This window comes from Gaeumannomyces tritici, assembly GCF_000145635.1.
Source record: "Gaeumannomyces tritici R3-111a-1 unplaced genomic scaffold supercont2.2, whole genome shotgun sequence".
Lineage (NCBI taxonomy): Eukaryota > Fungi > Ascomycota > Sordariomycetes > Magnaporthales > Magnaporthaceae > Gaeumannomyces > Gaeumannomyces tritici.
In genome coordinates, this window is record NW_008804546.1 from 6317834 (window position 1) to 6337318 (window position 19485).

At 57.4% G+C, this 19485-nt stretch overlaps 8 protein-coding genes across 8 annotated transcripts; 3 read left to right on the forward strand and 5 right to left on the reverse strand.

Annotated features, from left to right (window-relative positions):
• The first annotated feature begins 332 nt into the window (after nucleotides 1-332).
• GGTG_04697 (hypothetical protein) lies at nucleotides 333-2618 on the forward strand. Its single transcript, XM_009222494.1, has 5 exons — nucleotides 333-577; nucleotides 652-972; nucleotides 1028-1902; nucleotides 1958-2106; nucleotides 2169-2618. Exons 2-5 carry the CDS (start codon nucleotides 797-799, stop codon nucleotides 2229-2231), a joined length of 1263 nt encoding a protein of 420 aa, XP_009220758.1. The 5' UTR covers nucleotides 333-577; nucleotides 652-796; the 3' UTR covers nucleotides 2232-2618.
• A 184-nt stretch (nucleotides 2619-2802) lies between these two features.
• Nucleotides 2803-6145, reverse strand: GGTG_04698 (DNA-(apurinic or apyrimidinic site) lyase 2). Its single transcript, XM_009222495.1, has 3 exons — nucleotides 5954-6145; nucleotides 4438-5884; nucleotides 2803-4273 (listed from the first exon to the last, which is right to left on the reverse strand). The coding sequence occupies exons 1-3, from the start codon at nucleotides 6041-6043 to the stop codon at nucleotides 4158-4160; spliced, it is 1653 nt and encodes a 550-aa protein (XP_009220759.1). The 5' UTR covers nucleotides 6044-6145; the 3' UTR covers nucleotides 2803-4157.
• Nucleotides 6146-6570: 425 nt separating this feature from the next.
• Nucleotides 6571-9535, forward strand: GGTG_04699 (anaphase-promoting complex protein). The gene is made up of 3 exons (XM_009222496.1): nucleotides 6571-7359; nucleotides 7438-7531; nucleotides 7632-9535. The coding sequence occupies exons 1-3, from the start codon at nucleotides 6591-6593 to the stop codon at nucleotides 9280-9282; spliced, it is 2514 nt and encodes an 837-aa protein (XP_009220760.1). The 5' UTR covers nucleotides 6571-6590; the 3' UTR covers nucleotides 9283-9535.
• A 674-nt stretch (nucleotides 9536-10209) lies between these two features.
• Nucleotides 10210-10530, reverse strand: GGTG_04700 (hypothetical protein; the record flags this gene model as incomplete). Its single annotated transcript, XM_009222497.1, has 1 exon — nucleotides 10210-10530. The coding sequence occupies one exon, from the start codon at nucleotides 10528-10530 to the stop codon at nucleotides 10210-10212; it is 321 nt and encodes a 106-aa protein (XP_009220761.1).
• An 826-nt stretch (nucleotides 10531-11356) lies between these two features.
• On the reverse strand, nucleotides 11357-12896 carry GGTG_04701 (hypothetical protein; the record flags this gene model as incomplete). Its single annotated transcript, XM_009222498.1, has 3 exons — nucleotides 11357-11552; nucleotides 11892-12151; nucleotides 12783-12896. 3 exons carry the CDS (start codon nucleotides 12894-12896, stop codon nucleotides 11357-11359), a joined length of 570 nt encoding a protein of 189 aa, XP_009220762.1.
• On the forward strand, nucleotides 12856-16822 carry GGTG_04702 (hypothetical protein). Its single transcript, XM_009222499.1, has 9 exons — nucleotides 12856-13057; nucleotides 13134-13244; nucleotides 13441-13585; nucleotides 15138-15205; nucleotides 15569-15669; nucleotides 15957-16006; nucleotides 16035-16115; nucleotides 16233-16447; nucleotides 16554-16822. Exons 1-8 carry the CDS (start codon nucleotides 12915-12917, stop codon nucleotides 16377-16379), a joined length of 846 nt encoding a protein of 281 aa, XP_009220763.1. The 5' UTR covers nucleotides 12856-12914; the 3' UTR covers nucleotides 16380-16447; nucleotides 16554-16822.
• A 105-nt stretch (nucleotides 16823-16927) lies between these two features.
• On the reverse strand, nucleotides 16928-18513 carry GGTG_04703 (hypothetical protein; the record flags this gene model as incomplete). Its single annotated transcript, XM_009222500.1, has 3 exons — nucleotides 16928-17329; nucleotides 17986-18087; nucleotides 18331-18513. The coding sequence occupies 3 exons, from the start codon at nucleotides 18511-18513 to the stop codon at nucleotides 16928-16930; spliced, it is 687 nt and encodes a 228-aa protein (XP_009220764.1).
• Nucleotides 18514-18625: 112 nt separating this feature from the next.
• GGTG_04704 (hypothetical protein) lies at nucleotides 18626-19280 on the reverse strand (the record flags this gene model as incomplete). Its single annotated transcript, XM_009222501.1, has 2 exons — nucleotides 18891-19280; nucleotides 18626-18735 (listed from the first exon to the last, which is right to left on the reverse strand). The coding sequence occupies exons 1-2, from the start codon at nucleotides 19168-19170 to the stop codon at nucleotides 18626-18628; spliced, it is 390 nt and encodes a 129-aa protein (XP_009220765.1). The 5' UTR covers nucleotides 19171-19280.
• Nucleotides 19281-19485: the final 205 nt, after the last annotated feature.

Sequence of the window (19485 nt, forward strand, 5' to 3'; positions counted from 1 at the left end):
GGGGAGGGGGGGGACGCCCACACCCCCACCCCACCACGCAAGCGTGCACAGTTCGATGTTCCCGGCAGCGCGGGAACGTTTGCATTAAGATCCGCACCTGTGTGCCACTTGACCCGTTTCGAACATCGTTCCCGCATTTTGGGCTGACAGCGCCCGCCAAATCCGGTGGGGGCCGTTCGACCACATCCACCGCGCCCCATAACCCCCAACCTTAATCGGACATCTGCCAAACTGCCTGCTCACTTACACCAGGTGTGACGACGCAAGGGAGACCACGATAACCATTCCAACGTTTCCTTAACATTGGAATGTAATATAACACGGCTAAATAATGCTTTAGGGCTTGCAAGCGGTCGGATAATTGGATTTTTTTGCCAACTTTGCGGCTGTTGACGGTTTCGAATTCCCTTCATTTTTTTGTCAACAAAAGGCGAACGTCCTTCTCCTTACTTCCCCCGGCTTTGTACTGCCATACAACCTATCGCCAATCACATTTCCGCCCCATAGTTGAAGATTCAGTGGAGATCGTATAATCTGCTTTTACAAATGCATTAACAAGAGGGGGAACATCCCAAAGGTACCATTTAGTTTTCAGATCCCCTTCACCAAGTCATCACCACAAACGTGCTCACATTTCAACTCCAAGCCAAGATTTTCCTCCTTCTTTCCTCTGCCTGCAGAACCATTTTCATCAACACATCACCACCATTCTTCGTCTAGCCGCCTCGAGCAGCACTCCAGGATACAGCTTCTCACCCGAATCCAGCCTCAGGACGTTTCCAACAGCACCACCAAAATGAGTACCCCGGAAGCGGATATCTCCCAAATGGAGGTAGCTACCTCCGTCTGGGTCATAGTCAAGGACCAGATCACGCAAGACGGGAACACCAACAATATCGCGCACATCGCGACCATCCTCTTCGACCAGCTTGATGAGACCTCCAAGAAGATGCTTCTGAGCTGGTTCCGAATGTAAGATTCCCTAACCCATAATTCTTCCACTGGCATTACTAAGAAGAAACTGCAGTCACTCGGGCATCAACGAGATTTCTTTCGTCCGTGACATCAAGGCTCGTCGCTACTACATTGGGCCGACCTTCTCCTTTGAGCAGGACTTTCAGGTCGTCATGATTCAAGGTGTCGGCGCGGTCTGGCTCTGGGATCTCCGGAAGAGTGGTCAAGATGTCAGCATCAACTCCTGCAACATCTCGGATGAGACAGCCTGTGGCTTCAACAAGATCCGATTTGATCGTACTGCGACTGGAACTTCCACTGCGATGATGATTTCCGAAGTCTCCGGCGGCGAGTCTTTCTCATTCGGTGCTGGATATCTCGACGAGGCCTCCTCTCCCGACACTGTTGCCACCACAGATCATCTTGACAGCATCCCTAGCAGCCCCATCGGTCAAACTGACCACCACCACGCCATGGACTTTGGCCTCGTCAATCCTGGTGACTCAACAAGCGCCAATATCGTCGAGCAGCTGGTCTACAATGGCTCCCTCATGTCACCGTCCCAGGTCTTCGACTCTGGAATGATGCAGCAGGATGTGTTCCAGCCGACGTTCGCCCAACAGAACATCGCGCGGCCTAACTTGATCCACCCAAGTATCTTCCAGAGCTTCTCGGCACCTGCCACATCCCTAGCCTCGAGCTATGCCGGTCTTGTTGCGTCGGCCGGATTCACGATGCAATCCAGCGCCCATGCCATGCCCAATGGCTCCACCGTCAATCTTTCCCTTCCCACTCAGACTGAGCCCCAGTCCAACAATGTCGCCCAGGATCCTAAGCCTCAGAAGGAGGAGAAGATTCCGCGTCCTCCCAATGCCTACATTCTTTACAGGAAGGAGTTTCACGCTACTGTCAAGGCCAACAATCCCGGAATTCACAACAATATGATCTGTACGTTCACTTGGTCCTGATGATTTCCCAATTCGAACGCTAACTTAGATGGTAGCTGTGATTCTGGGAAAGCAGTGGGCAAATGAGACTCCCGTGATGCGCTCCAAGTACAAGAAGATGGCCGACGACATCAAGCGCAAGCTTCACGAGAAGCACCCTGACTATCGCTACACCCCGCGTCGCTCCAGCGAGATCATTCGCCGTGTAAGCACTACGATATTCCAACTTTCCTCGGGCTGGCAAGACTGACAACAGTTCTCTTACAGCGGACCAACCGTCAGGCGACTGCGGCTGCCGCCGCCACCGAGGCGAAGGAGACTCCCAACTAGGTTTTACAGGAGAACGAACGGGGAAGCTGGGAGGGAGGCCGGTCCTAACCTAGGAGGCGATACACAGCAATAGCGGAACTTCACAGATACCCATCCTCGATGTTCTGCCTTCTCTTTACATTCCTGCAAGGGGACTACCTCACAGCCCCAATGACAGCATAGCCATGGCGTTTAGACATGATTAAAGGCGGACTTTGGTGAGGAGGATGAGAAATATACGCCGTGGAGACTTGAGAAGGAATTCGATAGCAAATCGACCGGCTGTTTCGAGCGACAGTGTATTTACTCAGGTGATAATGCACTTCTGTCTAATCTTCACCGACGAGAAGAAGTCGCATGCTCCTCATTAATACAGTAAATGCAGACGAAACCAACCATATAGCTCGGGCAGATGATCCACACAGGGGATGCGACCTGAGGGGATAGAAGGGCGAAACCTCGGTGTAACATCGATGCCGCATTCACATCTTCAAAAAGACAAACGGATCTCAAGAAGTATGTGATTATTAGGAAAATGCGGACTTCACGAGCAACCATTTTGCTCTTTTGCGATGGGCAACCCAAATTCGCCAAGGGGAAGCTGTCCAAACTCTGCGCAACTAGCTATCCCCTCAGTTCAATCTCACCCTCCCTATCACCATGATTCCTCGCACCCTTGCAATACCACATCAGGCAACTGTAATCTTTGACGGTTGCCTCAGACGAAAATCATGGATGTACTAGCTAATATTCTTCTCATAGCCTAGGCAGTCTCCACAATGTGGAAGTACGAGTTACCTGAGGTTCGCGCTCACTGAGAGACACGCGCACGCAAGATGAGGGAGGGGGTAAGACATGAGCCCGACTACCCCGAGGCCGCTTTGGCGACCGGCGGTGGAAGAGCTGGAGATTCGCACCGCAAGAAGGGTGGCCAGACTAAGAAAAGGCCTGCTGCCAACAAGATCACGAAATCCAAGGGGAAGGAGCTGAAGAGCAAGGCAAACTCGACCTGGGCGCCGCGCAAGGTCGATGACAAAGATATGATTGTTGATGACAATCATCAAGTCGACCTCCTTGCTGGCGATGGCAGCGTGGGCAGCAACACATGCTGTTCCTTGAACGAAGAGTTGCTGGCGGCAGGCGACAAGAGCTCGGGTCTTCGATCCAGTGCCGACACCCTGGGGATCCCGATCGCCCCCCTGAACACCGAATCGCCCGCCAACCTCTGGAACAAGATCCAAGAGGATGCTTGTCTCACCATTGAGCCTGACACGACCTTTCAGCTTGACCCGGCTTTCCACCTTGATGCGGCTTTCCACCTTGATGCGGACTTCCAGCTTGATGCCGACTTTCAGCTTGACCCGACTTTCCAGCTCGGCCTCAACACCCAGCACGGCCCAACCTTGCAGCACGACCCAACCTTGCAGCTTGATGCAGCCTTCCAGCTTGGTGCGGAATTCCAGCTTGACCCGACTTTCCAGCACGATCCAACCTTCCAGCTCGGTCCAGCCTTCCAGCTTGATCCGGCTTTCACGTTTGACATGAATCTGGATCCGGCCTTCTAGCCAGATGCTCCCTGGCTGACATGGCGAGATGCATACGACTGCTCGTATCAACGCGTCCATGTTCTGGCAAGGTGCATTGGGTAGCAGGCTCCACCAACGGGGAACCATGGTATCATCCTGGAAGTTCTATGCAAGACTTCCCGTCAGGAGTATAAACGGGATTCGAAATTTGGCAGCGGCTGGGCATTGGAATGGAGGCACAAGGTAGAAGGAAGTGACGAAAGGAATTGAAAAGGGATTAGACGGAAAGTCAGGCTCTGACAGCTGTGCCATGAGTCGGGGCGAGGTTGAGACTGCAAACTGTCACCCATCGGTGACCCATGTGATTATGATGAATGGCTGAGAGTATCTCGGAACACTCTGATGGGGGCTTGCCGAGGATTTATTTCGATTTTCCCCAGTCGCTGCTCCAGATGAATGTGCCGCACCTCCACTCGGTGTCCTTTTCTTTCTCGCCTGATGGGCCTAGCGGGCGGGCGCACATGTAAAATGATCGACCTGACAGGGTGTATTTTAGTCGACAAGCGCCGATGGCAAATAGGCCGGAGAATCTGGGAGGTGAATAGGCCGGAGAATCTGGGAGGTGAATAGGCCGGAGAATCTGGGAGGTACCAAAGACTTGTTGTGTGCCATCTCCTGTGGGCCGAGGAGAAAAAACTCACCACAGTTGATACCTGGTTTTTTGGTCACAAGACTGGTACAGGGCTCGCCGTGTTCGCAATTTGGCGCAACCCTCTTGCCCAGAATCTTTGACCATGATTCTTTGGATTGTATGGGATCGAAGATGGTCTCAGAGGCTCGGAGTGACTGCTTGGGCGTAAAAAAACCTCTCAAGCTCGTTTGGGAGCCGCTAGTGGTCTGTTTGGCCAAAGACCGGCCTGCTGCCGACTTGGCTTTCTTCTGTGGTGGGGAGGACACAGGTGGCGAGCGTGGCCTTTTCTGCAAGCCTGACTGGAAGGTTGTGGATGCAGCAGCTTGTGTGTCCATCGATGTGTTTGAAGCGATCGCAGTGGATAGTACTGGGGGCGTTTCTTTGTGGGGTGGTTGAGGAAACCTCTTGGAGAACATATCCTTGACGCTCTGGCGGCGATCAAAATTAGGGATGAGTCTTGCCGATAAAGAGAGAAGATCTTTTGTAGACCAGTCTCGTAGCCGCTCCCCATGACGGAACATGCCCTCGGGATTCACCAAATCGGCAATATGAACATCCTCCTCGCCCGCTTTGACAATGTCACTCAGGGTTGCGTACACAGGGCAGTGGTCGGAGCCGAGCAAGCCCTCCTGGATGCCGGCATCGACGAACCAGCTCCTGATACCGGCGCTACACAGCACATAGTCAATGCGACTACCAAAGTTACTTGGGCGGGCATTCCTGCGAGTCTCCCAGCATGTATACATACCCTGGCGGATGGGGTGGAACTCGCGGCCCAGGTCGCACATGACTGGTGTCTCTCGGCCATGATCGCGCTTGCCAATGACGACACCACCAAAGACAAGATGGTTGAGGAGGCGCTGAGACGGCGTCGAGAGGAAGTCGTCCAAGCTCATATTTGCCTTGCGTAGCCAGTCTACGAGGCCGGCAGTGTCGAGCTCGCCACGGATAATGTTCAGATCACCCGTCAAAACCACATGCTTGCCCATGGCGACGAGGTTACGGACTCTGACATCCATGGCTTCTTGGAAGCCGAGGCGAAAGTCGGTTCTCGTCTCGTCGCGGGCGGCTGGGCTGTAGACGCCGATGAGGACAAAGGCCGGGAACTCCAGGATCATGCACCGACCCTCAGAGTCCAGGGTGGCCTCGTCGACGTCTCGGGTCAGCTGGCCGGGGCGGGGATAGCCACCGATCTGGCAGTCGGCGGGGAGGTCACGAAATCTGGTGGCAGAGTTTGGAGGACAGAGCACGCCGGTGATGCCCTCCTCGGCGCGAATGGGACAGCACTTGGAGGTGCGAGTGTAGATGGCAACGCCCGAGTAGCCCTTTTTGAACTTGGGCAGACTGAAGTAGACGTCCCAGCCGGGAACGAGAACCATGTCATCCTGGAGGTCCTTGGGCTGGATCTTGGTCTCTTGCATGATGACGATGTCGGCCTCGAGAGAGTCGAACATGGCCTGAGGGGTGGTCAGGAACAGACGGATGGAGAGTGGGACAAGACATGGAGAGTGGACAAGACAACGCACCTGGTAGGTCTTGTTCTCTCGCCATGGTTGGTAGGCAAACGGGTTTCTGATGCCATTGACATTCCACGACGTAATGCGAAGACCGGGCATGTTTTTGGATAAACGGACGGGCAGGGCGGGAGGCGGGATGGATTGGAGATTAGGCAGGATGGATTGGAGATTGGAGGCAGAGGAGCGGTAGAGTGGAGAATGGATGGATTGCAAGCATGGCGTGGGTTCCGGTCGGAGCGATTATGAGTGACGCGGTATCACGTGGCTTTGATGAGTCGGCGTCGGGTGCTGGTGGATTGGAGGTGTCGGTGGATTGGAGGTGTCGGTGGATTGGAGGTGTTGGTGGAGGTGGAGGTGGTTTGGAGGTGTCGACCTGTGCTAAAAGACTTTCCAGTTTGGTTGAGGGTCAACTGTGGTGGGTACGGTAGGTCCCTAGGTACCTCGCACCTACCCTTTGTCCCACACGAGTCGTTTGAGTCCCGCTCCCGCTCGAATTCGTCAGACGCATCACTGTAGCGACCACTGCCCTCTCCATTCAGTAAACAGTGGAGATCCCCCAGTCTCCAGCCGCCCCATCTGTCGCCTCGCATCGACCCATGCTCGCATCGACCCATGCTCCAAAGACACCAGCTTCTGCCTCGCCGGAATGTCGTACCTGACGCCAGCCAAGATCTCACTGCTCGCGGTGATCGATGTCTACGTGTCGGGGGTGGTTCCTGACGAGGCGGCGGTCCCGTTGTTGAGCTTTGTCGGCTCACACATTCACAGCAGCCTCTCTGCCACCCCCCTCCCGGGCGCTTCTTCAGTCGACCGTTGGGAAAAGGCGGCGGCCGCCACGGCGGTTCTGACGTCGATACAAGAATTCGAGCATATCCTGTCCCCCCTCTCCTTCCTCCTTTTCCTCAAAAAGCTGTGGCAGATCGACTCGCTCGATGCCCTGCATCGCTTCCTGACTGATGACCCGCGACTGCTGCTTGCACCGACCCGCGAGGAGCTTCGGCTGGCTGCTGAGAACGGCGAGGAGCTGCCCTCCGATGATGCCGTGCGCCTAGCGCCCAACTCCCCCTTTGGTAACTTTGTGCGGCGCGCCCAACTCGAGTTCTCGCGTCTCTCGTTCCAAAAGGCCACGGAGCTGTGGGCTGGCTTTGTCAAGTACCGTCAACCCACGGCGGCTGCCTATTGGACGCGAAGAAACTCGGGGATTGGCGGCCTCGCCTTTGACAGCGTGCTGCTGGCCGGCCAGCATGAGTGGGGCCCCGCCGTGCACGACGTCGCCCAAGTCGTCTACGGCGGCCTGGGTCGCCATCTCCAAGGAGGCCCTCCCGGCCTGGGTCGCCATCTCCAAGGAGGCCCTCCCGACGCCAGCACAGAGGACATTGAGTTTCTGCTCGAGTTTCAGGTCAACCAGATACAAAGTAGACACTCCCGACCCAAAGCACAAACCCTGCACCCAAGAGCCTCAATGTTGACAGCCCCCATCTCTTTTGCTATAGCATATGGCTGCCGCATACCTCCAGCTGTTGAGCGGCATTATCGAGAACTGCTCGCTGGAAGTGCCATGATCCCCAGCTTGTCACACTACGTCAGGTACGTGACGCAGTGACGTGACCCAGTGACGCCGACAAGGAACCTGTATACCCCGGTGGGAGACTTGTTTTAGCGGGCATGACGCTAACATGCAGTCTAGTTTCCTAGAAGCATGGAGATCGGGCGACTACCCAACATCCTTCGACTACCTTCACCGTTATTTTGACTACACAATGCAGAACAGGGATCGTCTCTTTTACCAGTATGCGTTGCTGAACCTGGCGATTCTGCAGGCCGACTTTGGCAGCCACAAAGAGGCCGTCTTGACCATGCTGGAGACGGTGTCGACTGCGAGAGAAAACAGGGACGACGCCTGCCTCAACTTCTCTCTCAACTGGCTCTTCCAGTTTGGCCGAGCTCGTCCACAGCTTGTGCGCGATCTCGAGTCGGGCAGTATGCTAGGAGTCGGCAAAGAGACTCTAAGTTTCCTACGCGTCAAGGCCAAGGAGGTCAACTGCTGGCCCCTCTGGAGCTCCGCTCTGCTCAGCGAGGCCAAGCTGTCTCTCTGCAATGGTGAAAGCATTGCCACGGCCGTCAAGTTTATCATGGCCAGCTCGCGCATAGTTGTCGAGCACAACCTTTGGGGCGCCATGGGCGCCCAGCTGTCCCTCACGACCGCTCTCTGGGACCGCCTAGGGCTCGCGTTCCTATCCCGCACCATGTGCGAAGTCTTCTTGCGCGTCCATGCCCGCGGTGCCATGTTCGAAGACGAGCTCAAGGTCACTTGCTGTCTCGCGGGCCTGCTCGTCGCTCGCGGTCACTATGACGAGGCCATTGCGCGTTTGGATGCCCTCGATCGTGACCCCCTCCGCTCGTGGAAGGTGGGCCGACACTGGTCGCGCTTCCGCGGACTCATCCGTCTCCGCCGTGAATTGCATCGCGGTGACCTCGACGCTGCCGATCACTTTATTTCTCAGCTGGTGCAGTCGTCAAAGCCAGACGAAAACGAGCCCGACATGACCTTTATCGTCGATTCACTACACGTCGAAGCTCTGACGCGCCGTGGCGAGCTTGCCGCCGCCCTGGAAATGACCAATGTCAGACTTGGCGAGCAACGCGATCAGGGCCGTGATGTCTGCTTGCGCGTGCGCCTGCTGCTCGCCCGAGCCGGTTTGCACGACCGCGCCGGTCGCTCGCGCAAGGGCTTTGTACTTGCACTACGTGCTGCCTCGGCTGCCTGGCGCGCCCGCCTGTTGCCTGCGCTCTGGCTTTCTCTGGGCTCGCTGGCCAATATCCTCGTTTCGCTTGGCGAATTCTCCGAGGCGGCTAGACTGCTCGGCGAGATCATCCCCCGCGCCCTCGAGTGCGACGCCGCTTTCATGGCTGGAACGCTGTACCTGACGCTCGGTGACGCCTTTACGGGGCTGGCTGGCGAGCTTTCCGAGGGCGCACTTCTTCTCACAGCACACATGTGTCCATCCGTCCACCCGGGGCAAGAGTCGTCAACCGCAGGGGGCCGGCCGGACACGCGTGTAGGTGCAGAGAGCGTCACCTTGTTGCCAACCCTCAGCACGACAACTCTAGCCGGCAGCAAGCAGTCACGAACCAAAGAACAGCAGATGCTGGAGCTATCGGCGAGCGCAGCCGAGGCGTTTGAGCGTGCGTATTCTTGCTTTGAGGCTATTGAGGACACGGTGAAGCAGTGCGAGACGCGTGCCAAACAGGCCACCATTATGAGGATGGTCGGTGACCAAGGGCGGGCCGAAGACTATGCTTCCAAGTACCTTGTATTGCGGGCGACAGGGAGGTGAACGGGGGGATGGTGAGGAGAGTACGGAGCCGTATTGCAAGGGAAATATTGTAGGAGTGAGGGTGGGTGCAGTTGGTGTAATCGGTGCAGTCGGTGCACGCGGTCGGTATAATCGGTGCATGCGGTGCAGATTGGTGCACGCTGTCGGTACTAGGTGAGGATGGCGCCGAGAGATGAACAATGAAATTGCATTGCTTTCCTGCTCCCATACTTGAAGCCCGGACGCCGCTCTGGACACGCCAGGACAGCCGTGGGGGGGAGGGGGGAAGGGGGGGGGGATTAGTGCCCTCCAGAGTGCCCCCCAGAGCTGCGGATTAGTGCCCCCCCAGGGGAGAGGGGGCAATGCGACGAGTTTGTGGTGGCGCATCACACCCTGCGTAGCGCTCGGCGGCAAATCAAGACAAGCTTCTTCTTCTTCTTCTTGTACTTGACCCCTTCCACGTCGGTGTCTCGCGCAGGGTCGTGGGAAAGGGAGTGAAGGGAAGGGGGGGCAAGGGCAAGGGGGGCGGGTGCGTCGAATTAGCTGAGGGGGTGTGCGCGCGTGTGTGTGGTTTGACTGGCAGCCACTGGTCCCGAGGGCGATTGATTGACAGACAGCACAAGACCCAGAAGACCCAGAAGACCCAGTTGGTGACCTGCACGGCATGGGCGGACGACACTGGCTCAATCAAAGCGTGGGCTGCATTCTCCAGCTATAATTCATTATTTTAACCTGAGTGCGTCTGGTGCACATGGCCAGCACAGCACCAAGCCAGCACCAAGCCAGCACATGGCCAGTACGGAGCCAGCCACAGCAGCCGGCGCAATTGGGTGTGCGCAAGTGTTTGCCATTGGATCTTTAACCACAACCATACCGAGAACAAGCCGCGGCCCAGCATAAACCTGCAGTTTGAAACGGAGGTAATGGTGCACCCGGGGTCCGATGACGTCATTCGGGGGCTGCCCGCACCGGGCCGCGGTCAGTGCTGCCACTCGTTGGCCTGCCACTCGTTGACCTCCGGGCGTCGTCGTGCAGCTCGCGGAGGTCCCTTTCGGTGTTTGGGCCGAAGGGGAGTGCCGCGGTCAGTGCTGCCACTCCTCGTTGACCTCCGGGCGTCGTCGTGGAGCTCGCGGAGGTCCCTTTCGGTGTTTGGGCCGAAGAGAAATGCCCGGTGTTTGGGCCGAAGAGAAATTCCACGGTAGCCCTGCCACGGTAGTCCTTGGACAGCGTCGGGCAGGGATGATCGGAATCGCCGGGACGGCAGCACATGGTCGCCGTGGGTGTGTGGATGCAGCAGAGAGCGCCACCATCGGGACGGCCTCCACCTCGACACACTCGCGGGCGAATGCGGATGCGATGGCGCACCGAAACAAATCTCAGACATGGAGCTCGTTCGCATGCGCACTCACACCCACCTGCCACTTCTGCTTGATGCCTCCCACTCAAGCTTTGTTGGGGATGGATGCTGGTGTCGGCGGCTCATGTGGTGGCGCCCCAACGGCTGCTCAGACACAGAGCTCGTTCGCATGCACACCCACTCAAGCTTTGTTGGCGATGGGTGCTTCCGAGATCTCCCAGGAAGCACTTGCACCGTCTTCCTGACGGCTGGCAGCCGTGGTCGACCCAGACCTCGGTCACCAGCTGGTTGAGGAACCGGTCCACGGCGGCCGTGGGCGGCTGCAGGAAGGGCCGGCTGACAGAACTTGCAGAACCTTCTCATGTTCACCGCCGCCAAGGCAGACAAGTCTCGCGTCATGGACTACATCCACCGCCTGGACGGCTTTAACCCCCAGGAGATCTCCGAGGTCTGCATCAACGTCGGGCTGTACGAGGAGGCGTTCGAGATCTTCAAGAAGATAGATGATAAGACGAGTGCTGTTAATGTCCTTGTCGAGCACGTCGCACCCACCCTCGGCTCGTCATGGCGTTGGTAGTTCATCGTGGGAGGATACTTGTGCTGATCCTCGACGAGATATCCCTTCTTCTCCATCGGGATTTTAGCGACTGCCGCCATGTCGCCCAGATCGGGCTCTGACGGTGGTGTCGGCAGAAGCAGTGGTGGCGCCCCGGAGCGCCGCCGGGACGGCCTCTACCTCTACGTACTCGCGTACGCGAATACGGAGGCTGTTGTGGTGCCGCCCCGACGGCGCTCATGTGATGCCGCCCTGACGGCTGGCAGCCGAGCCTTGACGGACCCCGGGGTGGTCGGGGATGTCGACGCCGTGAAAGGCAGGTCGACGCCGTAAAAGGCAGGTCTGGTGGTCGGGGATGCCGACGCCGTAAAGCCTAGTCTGGGTCAAAGCGAAAAGTGTTAGAGCCAAAGAAACTTGTGGCACCAGCCAAGGAAACACTTTGCTCATGCAAGCCAAGGGAAGACCAAGGCTGGTCATGTGCAAGATATAGAACCGACAGTTACCTCGTCGTCAATGTGGCCCTGCCCTGCCCATCCGCTGTGCTCTCGCGGGCGGCGCAGGACTCAGCTGCTGGCGGTGCATCGGCCCCAACCAGTCATCCCCGCACCTCATCTCGCCTTTGGGCAAAACCTTGTGTCAATTCATTGCCCAGCATGAGAAGTAATGGGGAAGAAGGGATTGTCCAAACTTACCAGCCGAGCTCCATCCGGAACCAACTGCATCTGGCGACGGCCTCGTGCGTTGAAGCAGACGATGTGGTAGTAGCTGTTGCCGTACAGCCACCAGTCGTCGTCCCCGGCGACGCAGATGCGGTACTTGTCCGCGATCTCCCTCCGGCTCTCGTCAGCGGGGGTATCCCAGGCCCCGGCGACGCAGATGCGGTACTTGTCCGTCATCTCCCTCCGGCTCTCGTCAGCGGGGATTCCAGGCCCCGGCGCTGCAGATGCAGTCGTCTTCGGCTTGGCATATTGCTGCATCTGGCGACAGCCTCGTCGAGGTATATGGACTTTGATGTCCTGCTCTTGTACCACCTGAGCTTCGCGTCTTCCGGACGAGCTAATATCGTCGAGGTATATGGATTGAAACCTGATGACAGCAGGTCGCCCAGAAGACGCTAGCTCGCCCGGAAGACGATCGGGATGTGTTGGGATGTTGAGACTTTGTTCTCGGCTCAAGTGCTTCTCGAATCTGCAGATCCCTCCCCATTCACAAGTTGTGGTTAGTTTTCGCTCTGCCCAGGAAAGAGAAACGTGGGATGATCATCTGCTAACCTTTATTCACGAAGCCTTCGCGCACCTGCTCATCGAAATCGCGAGGTGGGACCGAACAGCCCCGCTGGAGCAAAGAGGCAGGTTCAAGAGGCCGAGGAGCAAGTCCAAAGGCACCGCAGGTGAGGCGGTTGAACTGGGTGTTGGAGGTTGTTCAAGTTGGCAAGCGGCGAGGGCACTCACGAGAGACTTCATCTCTGAGCTGGCAACCGTCTCCCGGGGAACTTGATGACATCCTCGGCGGCCTCCATCTCTGAGCTGGCGTCTCCCGGGGGGATGATGACGTCCTCGGCAGCCTCCATCTCTGAGCTGGCAACCGTCTCCCGGGGGACTTGATGACATCCTCGGCGGCCTCCGTCTCCCGGGGGAACTTGATGACATCCTCGGCGGCCTCCGTCTCCCGGGGGAACTTGATGACATCCTCGGCGGCCTCGATCCTGCGCAGCAGCTGCATCTGCTGTTGCTGCTGCTGATGCCCCCGAGAAGCTCGGCGAGCTCTCAAGAGGTCAAGAGGTCCTCGGCCACGCACCCTCCTCGGCCACGCACCCTCGAGAGGTCGAGAGGGCGGCGAGCTCTCCTCGAGAGGTCAAGAGGTCGGCGAGCTTTCCTCGAGAGGTCAAGAGGCGGCGAGCTCTCGAGAGGTCAAGAGGTTCTCGGCCACGCACCCTCGGCCACGCGCCCTCCTCGAGAGGTCAAGAGGCGGCGAGCTCTCGAGAGGTCAAGAGGTTCTCGGCCACGCACCCTCGGCCACGCACCCTCCGTCCATGACGCTGCTCATCGAAAATCGCAAGGAGCTGTTGACGTATATCTCCCAGACGAAGTTCCTTGGGGAAGGAACCTCGACCCGGGGATATCCAGACCAAGTTCCTTGGGGAAGGAACCTCGACCCAGGGATATCCAGACCAAGTTCCTTGGGGAAGGAACCTCGACCCGGGGATATCCGCCAACAGCTGCTCGTCAAACATCGCAAGGAGTTGTTGACGATGTTCGACAAACAGCCGCTCATCGAAAATCGCTACGAGTGTTGACGATTTCGATGAGCAGCTCCTCGCGATTTTCGATGAGGGGCAGCAGCAGCAGCTGCATCTGCTGCTGCTGCTGGCCCAGTTGACCAAGGCTTTCTGGATCAAGAACAGGACAAATGTTAGATGCTTGGCCTCGTCTCTTGTGTCATTTCACCTTTGCGTTGCACGCACAAGGACAGGGAGGGTGGCGGGGGCAGCGAGATGGGTCTCACGAGTGCAATGGGTACCAGGCACGGTAGCCGGTGGGTGGGAACGTACCGAAACTGAAAAAGGATAAAGAGGATAAAGATGATGATGCCCGGAGGCGTCGGCTTTGGTCTCGCCAATGCTTGGTGCTAGGCTGGTATGATGTTGTTGTGGTTGGAGTTGGAGGGAAACTGGATGTGCCTTGGGAATTAGAAATTTTGCACTCATCCTCTAGCCCACCAACCACCAGCCCACCCACCCTGAGCCCTGAGCGGTTGCAACTTCCCTTTTGTGGCCAGGCAGCCACGGCTTGACCAACCCTGATGGCCCAAGTGTGACCCACTGGGCAGCTCCAGACTACCTCTACCGCCTATGAGCAAGTAGATTGTCGTTTCGACCTGCCGCATTTGGCCTTTCCGGAAACCTTGGAGCTGAAGTGGCGAACTCTGTGTCACTCGAGGGGAAGGATTAGGAAGTTGCCATGGGGAGGCAAGTCTCGCTGCTTTCCCTCTGGCCCTCAGAGCTGAAGCGGGGAAACTTTTGTCACTCGAGAGGGAATTGCCATGGGAGGCAAGTCTCGCTGCTTTTCTCTCTGGCCCTCCCGACCTTGGAGCTGAAGCGGGGAAACTTGTGTCCATCGAGAGGGACGGATTAGGAAGCTGCCCATGGGAAGGGAATGACTAGGAAGTTGCTCAAGGGGAGGGGAGAACTAGGAAGTTGCCATGGGGAGGCAAGCCATGGGAAGGGAAGGACTAGGAAGTTGCTCAAGGGGAGGGGAGAACTAGGAAGTTGCCATGGGGAGGGGCCCCTCCCATCTCGTCATTATCCGCCCGAGGTTGTTCGTTTTGTGGACTCAGGGCTTGGACGGGAGTCTGGTTGCTGCCTCACGCACAGGTCACAGCCCGGCTCGAATCCCCCTACCCATGGCGCACTGAACCGACGGCCTCCCCCGTGAGTAGACAAAGCAGGACACAAGAAGCGGATACGAGATGAATACCTGGGCTCACGATCGTACGGCCGGCGAAGCTTATCCCGATGAAGAATACGTATTAAGAAACAGCCCGCTGCTCCAGGCTCAAAAAACTAAAAAGTCGCCCATGGGGAGGGAAGGATTGGGAAGTTGCCTATGGGGAGGAAAGAACTAGGAAGTTGCTCATGGAAAGGAAAGAACTAGGAAGTTGCCCAAGGGGAGGGAAAAACTAGAAAGTCGCCCATGGGGAGGGAAGGATTGGGAAGCTGCTCATAAGCTGCTCATGGGAAGGGAAGCATTAGTAAGTTGCCCAAGGGGAGCAAAGGATTGGGAAGTTGCCCATGGGGAAGGATTAGGAAGTTGCTATGGGGAGGCGAGCCTCGCTGCTTTTCCCTCTGGCCCTCCCGCTTTTCCCTCTGGCCCTGGTTTCCCCTCCCGCTTTTCCCTCTGGCCCTGGTTTCCCCTCCCGCACGTCTTTTTCCCTCAAGACAAGCTGTGCTGCTTCCTATTCCAGCTCGTCAGGTCCGACAACATGGTCATCCTGCAGGAGTCGCTCATCGTTGCCGGCACCCTGCTGTCCACGTGCCGTGGCGTGCTCAATCCCTTTCGAAAAATCTCTTCCCGCTGCGTCAAGACCGGCACACACCTATTCCGCAGCAATGTCGGGCGAGTTCTTCATTAGTTCAACACTGTCCCTACCTTTGCTCTGCCTGGCCGCTAACATGGGCCCCCTTGCAGGTCCTCCATCGAGTCTGAGCCGGAGATTCCATCGTCCCATGTCTCCGTCAGGTCAAGTGCTTCCCGGTAGAGCTCGGAAAGAAGCACCCATCCCCAACAAAGCTTGAGTGGGAAGACATCAAGCAGAAGTGGCAAATGGGTGAGTGCGTCTGATGTAGGTGGATGTGCATCAGTTCTTGGCTAACTTTTATCACCGGAGCCTTGCAGGTCCTCGTTTGAGCTGGAGATTCCATCGTATCTCATCGGAAAGAAGCACCCATCCCCAACAAAGCTTGAGTGGGAAGATATCAAGCAGAAGTGGCAAATGGGTGAGTGCGTGGGGATGTGCATCAGCTTCGCTTCGCTTGCTGGCCTGGCAGCCTTTTTGGCTAACTTTCATCACCGGAGCCTTGCAGGTCCTCGTCTGAGCTGGAGTTTCCATCGTCTCTGATGGCTTCCCAGTGGATCTCGGAAAAAAGCATCCATCCCCAAGCTTGAGTGGGAGGACATCAAGCAGAAGTGGCAAATGGGTGAGTGCGTTTGAGGTATGTGGATGTGCATCGGCTTCGCTTCGCTTGCTGGCCTGGTAGCCTTCTTGGCTAACTTTTATCACCAGAGCACCGCCAGATGATCAGCACGTTTGCCAAGCTCAACATGGACAACGTGGTTGACGAGGTCAACGACAACATGCTAGGGCGCCGACATGGTCAACATGGACGACGTGGCCGACGAGGTCAACGACAACATGCCGGGGCCTCGCCGACCTGCCCAGAGGGTGGCTGCTCGAGGGCGTGCTGCTGTCGCTCGTGCTTTTCATGCACCCGCGCGTGGCTGCTTGAGGGCATGCTGCTATCGCTCGTGCTTTTCATGCACCCGCGCGTGGCTGCTCGAGGGCGTGCTGCTGTCGCTCGTGCTCTTCATGCACCCGCGCGTGGCGCGCGCGGCCGTCGTGGTCCCCGACCACAAGATACCCGAAACCGGCAGGTTCACGCACCGCTGCCGTCCCGGATCCCTGAGCTGCTCAAGGACACGGACCTGAGCATGGACGGCAGCCGGCGAGCCGGCTCCGGGCGCGAAGGAGGGGTTTGCTGCCCAAGCCCAGATTCGGTATGTTGATGCAACCATCCTCGCTGGTCCAGAGTCACTGTCCTTCTGTGAGCCGCCATCGACAACAAGACACAAGACACTAACCCTTTAGTGATATTTGGACTAGTTCGCTCACAACCGCCTTTTGGGTTGATGATTTTTCTGGGCGCCTTGTTGATGGGCCTGTTCCCTCCAGCCTGGCGAGTGTCCAGAATAAATCCATCAACAACGCGCCCAGAACAAATCCGCGCCGCTTCCAGCCCAACACCAAGGTCGGGGCCGTGGTCCAGCACCCCGGCAACCCCGGCGTCACCGTCGAGGTGCAGGGCCGTGTCATGTACGACGCGGACCCGGACAGCGACCGCGACGTCGTCACGACACTTTCTGGCAGCAGCCATGCGAGCCCCGGCCCGGTCCTGATTTCTGGCGGACTCTGCGGTATCGTGTCATGGGCCATGATCTGTGGGTACCGTCCTGATGCCACGAGTCTAAAAATAACGGCTAATCACCCTTGAACGTGTTCACAGACCCAATCGACTCGTTCTTCCAGAGGAATATGTACCGCGGACTAGGCGTGTCGCCCTCCGCCAGGGTTCCGGTGGGCGCCTCAGGATGGGCGATGGGCGGCCTTCCGGCGAGCTTGCCAGTCTCGGCGAGGGCGTTTTGCGCCAGCATCCGGACCGTGTCGGGCCTATTGTCGGACACATCCTCGGGGATGCTGGGGCCCTGCTCGGCGGCTTGCTCGGCGGCCCGCTCCGGCTTGTCCGAGACATCCTGCGCGCTCTCATTATGCCGCTCCTCTAGCTCCTTCTTCTGCTGGAGGCGCTTGGCTCTCCTTTCGGCGCGGATCTGGCGCTCGATCTGGAGAGGATCTTGGTCGTTGATGTTGAGGGGCTTTCCAGGCTGGGACGTTCCTGCGCCGTCAACGCCATTTTCTTTTCTCTTTTTGAGCTCGCCAAGAAACGCATCAAGACGATGGATGATGCAGAGTAAGACCCAAGTCGCGTGGCCATGGCATCATAGAGTCGAGCTTGTTTGTGCCTTGTGGTCTGGGACCTTTCCTCTGGTACGTGGTCGTGCTGCGCCCGCAGGGCGTTGCGGCCTCGTCGTCGCTGTCGTTGTCATGTCGGGGTCGATGGTTGGCTATTGGCTCTATACGACGAATACTAAAATTACAAATAAATATTTTAATTCTGGCTAAGCCCTCGGGATTAGGTGCAGAAGAGAGGAGTTTTTTTTTGAAGAAACAACGATCGGAAAAGAAGTTGAGAGACGATTCGAGACCTGTATGCGCAACAAGTTTCAAGAACCCATCTTGAGAAGGCGCCAGAATCTCGTTTTTGAAGCGTGAAGAAAGAAGTCGTAGCGTAGTGTTTGTTAAATTTGTCCCGCTGTAATGCCTTAAGCTGATTCCGCCCTGTCGCCCAGCGTCGTAAAGGCCCGGATGTGGACCGGGTACGTGGCCGTGCTGCGCCCGCTGGGCGTTGCGGCCTCGTCGTCGCTGTCGTCGTAATAATCGTCCTGCCCTTCCCGTTCGCGCCCAACGTGCGGCCCCTGACCATCTCCGACGTCGACCCGTGCGTCGCCTTGGAGAACGCCGCCTTGGAGAACGCCGCCTTGGAAAACGCCGCCTTGGAAAACGCCGCCTTGGAGAACGCCGCCTTTGCCAACAAGCAGCACCGGGCGTCGAGGGAAAAGGCAAGTTTCCTTTTTGGGGCTGTCGCGACTTCATTGCCCTCCGCCCGAGGTAACCCCAGTGTGCATGTCGGGGTTGATGGTTGGCTGTGAAAGAGTGCAGTGCTCTTTGGATCCTCGCGCCCATCACCCGTGCAGTCGACGATAAATCTGCGCGGAACCTTTTAGGCCGGGCGTTCCGTCGCCAGCTCAAATTTGATGGCACTTACAACGCCGTCACCTTCGTTTGCTCCAAGACCGATGACATCTCGATTTCGGAAGCTATCGAAAGCCTTGACCTCCACGAACAGATGGCTGCGGCATCTTGTCTCAAGAATGAGCTCCGTGGCCGTGCTGCGCCCGCTAGGCGTTGCAGCCTCGTCGTCGCTGTCGTCGTAATAATCGTCGTGCATGTCGGGGTCGATGGTTGGTTGTTGGCCGTAATAATCGCGTCGTGCATGTCGGGGTCGATGGTTGGCTGTTGGCCGCGTCTTGGTCGTTGTTTATGTCGGGGTCGATGGTTGGCTATTGGCCGTAATAATCGTCGTGCATGTCGGGGTCAATGGTTGGCTGTTGGCCGTCTGCGTTTTGGTCGTTGTTCATGTCGGCCTCGGCTTGCGCCCTGGTTGGGCCCGCTGGCAAAGGTTACACGACGAATACCAAAGTCACAAGCGAATATCCAGCGTTCCTTTGCCAATTCCGGCTAAGCCCTCGGGACCAGGTGCTTGTCAAATTTGTCCCGCTCGGGATTGTCCGCAAATGCCCGGGTTTCAGGACGAAATACTTGAACAATTGGATCCTTCCGTTTGTCGCGCCTCGGGGCGGCGGCGGTACGAGGCACGGCCGGCTCGACTCATATCTTGGCGACGGGTTCCGGAGGCAGTAGCACGTTCGCAATCGAAAAGAGAATGTGGTATGATGCCGCTGGGGTAATCAAGTTTCACTCTGCCAATTTCGAGTGCCGGCAGCTCCTGCGCATGGCCGAGGACAGCGTGCCGGAAAGCAAGCCGCGCCAGAGCAGCCGCCAGGTAGACCGTATTTTCATTTTCCAGTACAAACGGTTGCAACATTCGGGGGACAATATAAAGGCTGGGGTTAAATATTCGATGGCTTGGAGGCTAAACCCCTCTATGGTTTGATTACAGGTTACAGGCAGGTACCTTGCCCGAAAACGCAAAACGAAGGCACGGCACCGGTCCTTATCCAGGCCCGAGGCGCCTCCGACGGCCTCGATTTGGGCCGTTGGGCCAGCACATCCCGGAGCATGGGGTCGTCCTTGTCCTTGTCGACGTGGTGGACCCTCACGTGGCGCTGCAGATTGAGGTGGCCTTGGCGGCGTTGCTCGCCGGCCGCAGCATCGTCATCGGGACTCTGGCGAGGAGGCC

Coding starts and splice junctions, on each gene's coding strand:
- GGTG_04699 (XM_009222496.1), top strand. CDS start 6,591: ATGTCGTACCTGACGCCAGCCAAGATCTCACTGCTCGCGGTGATCGAT. Junction 7,360..7,437: donor TCAGGTCAACCAGATACAAA/GTAGACACTCCC, acceptor CTTTTGCTATAG/CATATGGCTGCCGCATACCT. Junction 7,532..7,631: donor AGCTTGTCACACTACGTCAG/GTACGTGACGCA, acceptor CATGCAGTCTAG/TTTCCTAGAAGCATGGAGAT.
- GGTG_04697 (XM_009222494.1), top strand. CDS start 797: ATGAGTACCCCGGAAGCGGATATCTCCCAAATGGAGGTAGCTACCTCC. Junction 973..1,027: donor CTTCTGAGCTGGTTCCGAAT/GTAAGATTCCCT, acceptor AAGAAACTGCAG/TCACTCGGGCATCAACGAGA. Junction 1,903..1,957: donor AATTCACAACAATATGATCT/GTACGTTCACTT, acceptor CTTAGATGGTAG/CTGTGATTCTGGGAAAGCAG.
- GGTG_04698 (XM_009222495.1), bottom strand. CDS start 6,043: ATGCCCGGTCTTCGCATTACGTCGTGGAATGTCAATGGCATCAGAAAC. Junction 5,885..5,953: donor GAGAGAACAAGACCTACCAG/GTGCGTTGTCTT, acceptor ACCACCCCTCAG/GCCATGTTCGACTCTCTCGA. Junction 4,274..4,437: donor AAAACCAGGTATCAACTGTG/GTGAGTTTTTTC, acceptor ACACCCTGTCAG/GTCGATCATTTTACATGTGC.
- GGTG_04702 (XM_009222499.1), top strand. CDS start 12,915: ATGCCCCCGAGAAGCTCGGCGAGCTCTCAAGAGGTCAAGAGGTCCTCG. Junction 13,058..13,133: donor CGGCGAGCTTTCCTCGAGAG/GTCAAGAGGCGG, acceptor CCTCCTCGAGAG/GTCAAGAGGCGGCGAGCTCT. Junction 13,586..15,137: donor GGATCAAGAACAGGACAAAT/GTTAGATGCTTG, acceptor TTCCTATTCCAG/CTCGTCAGGTCCGACAACAT.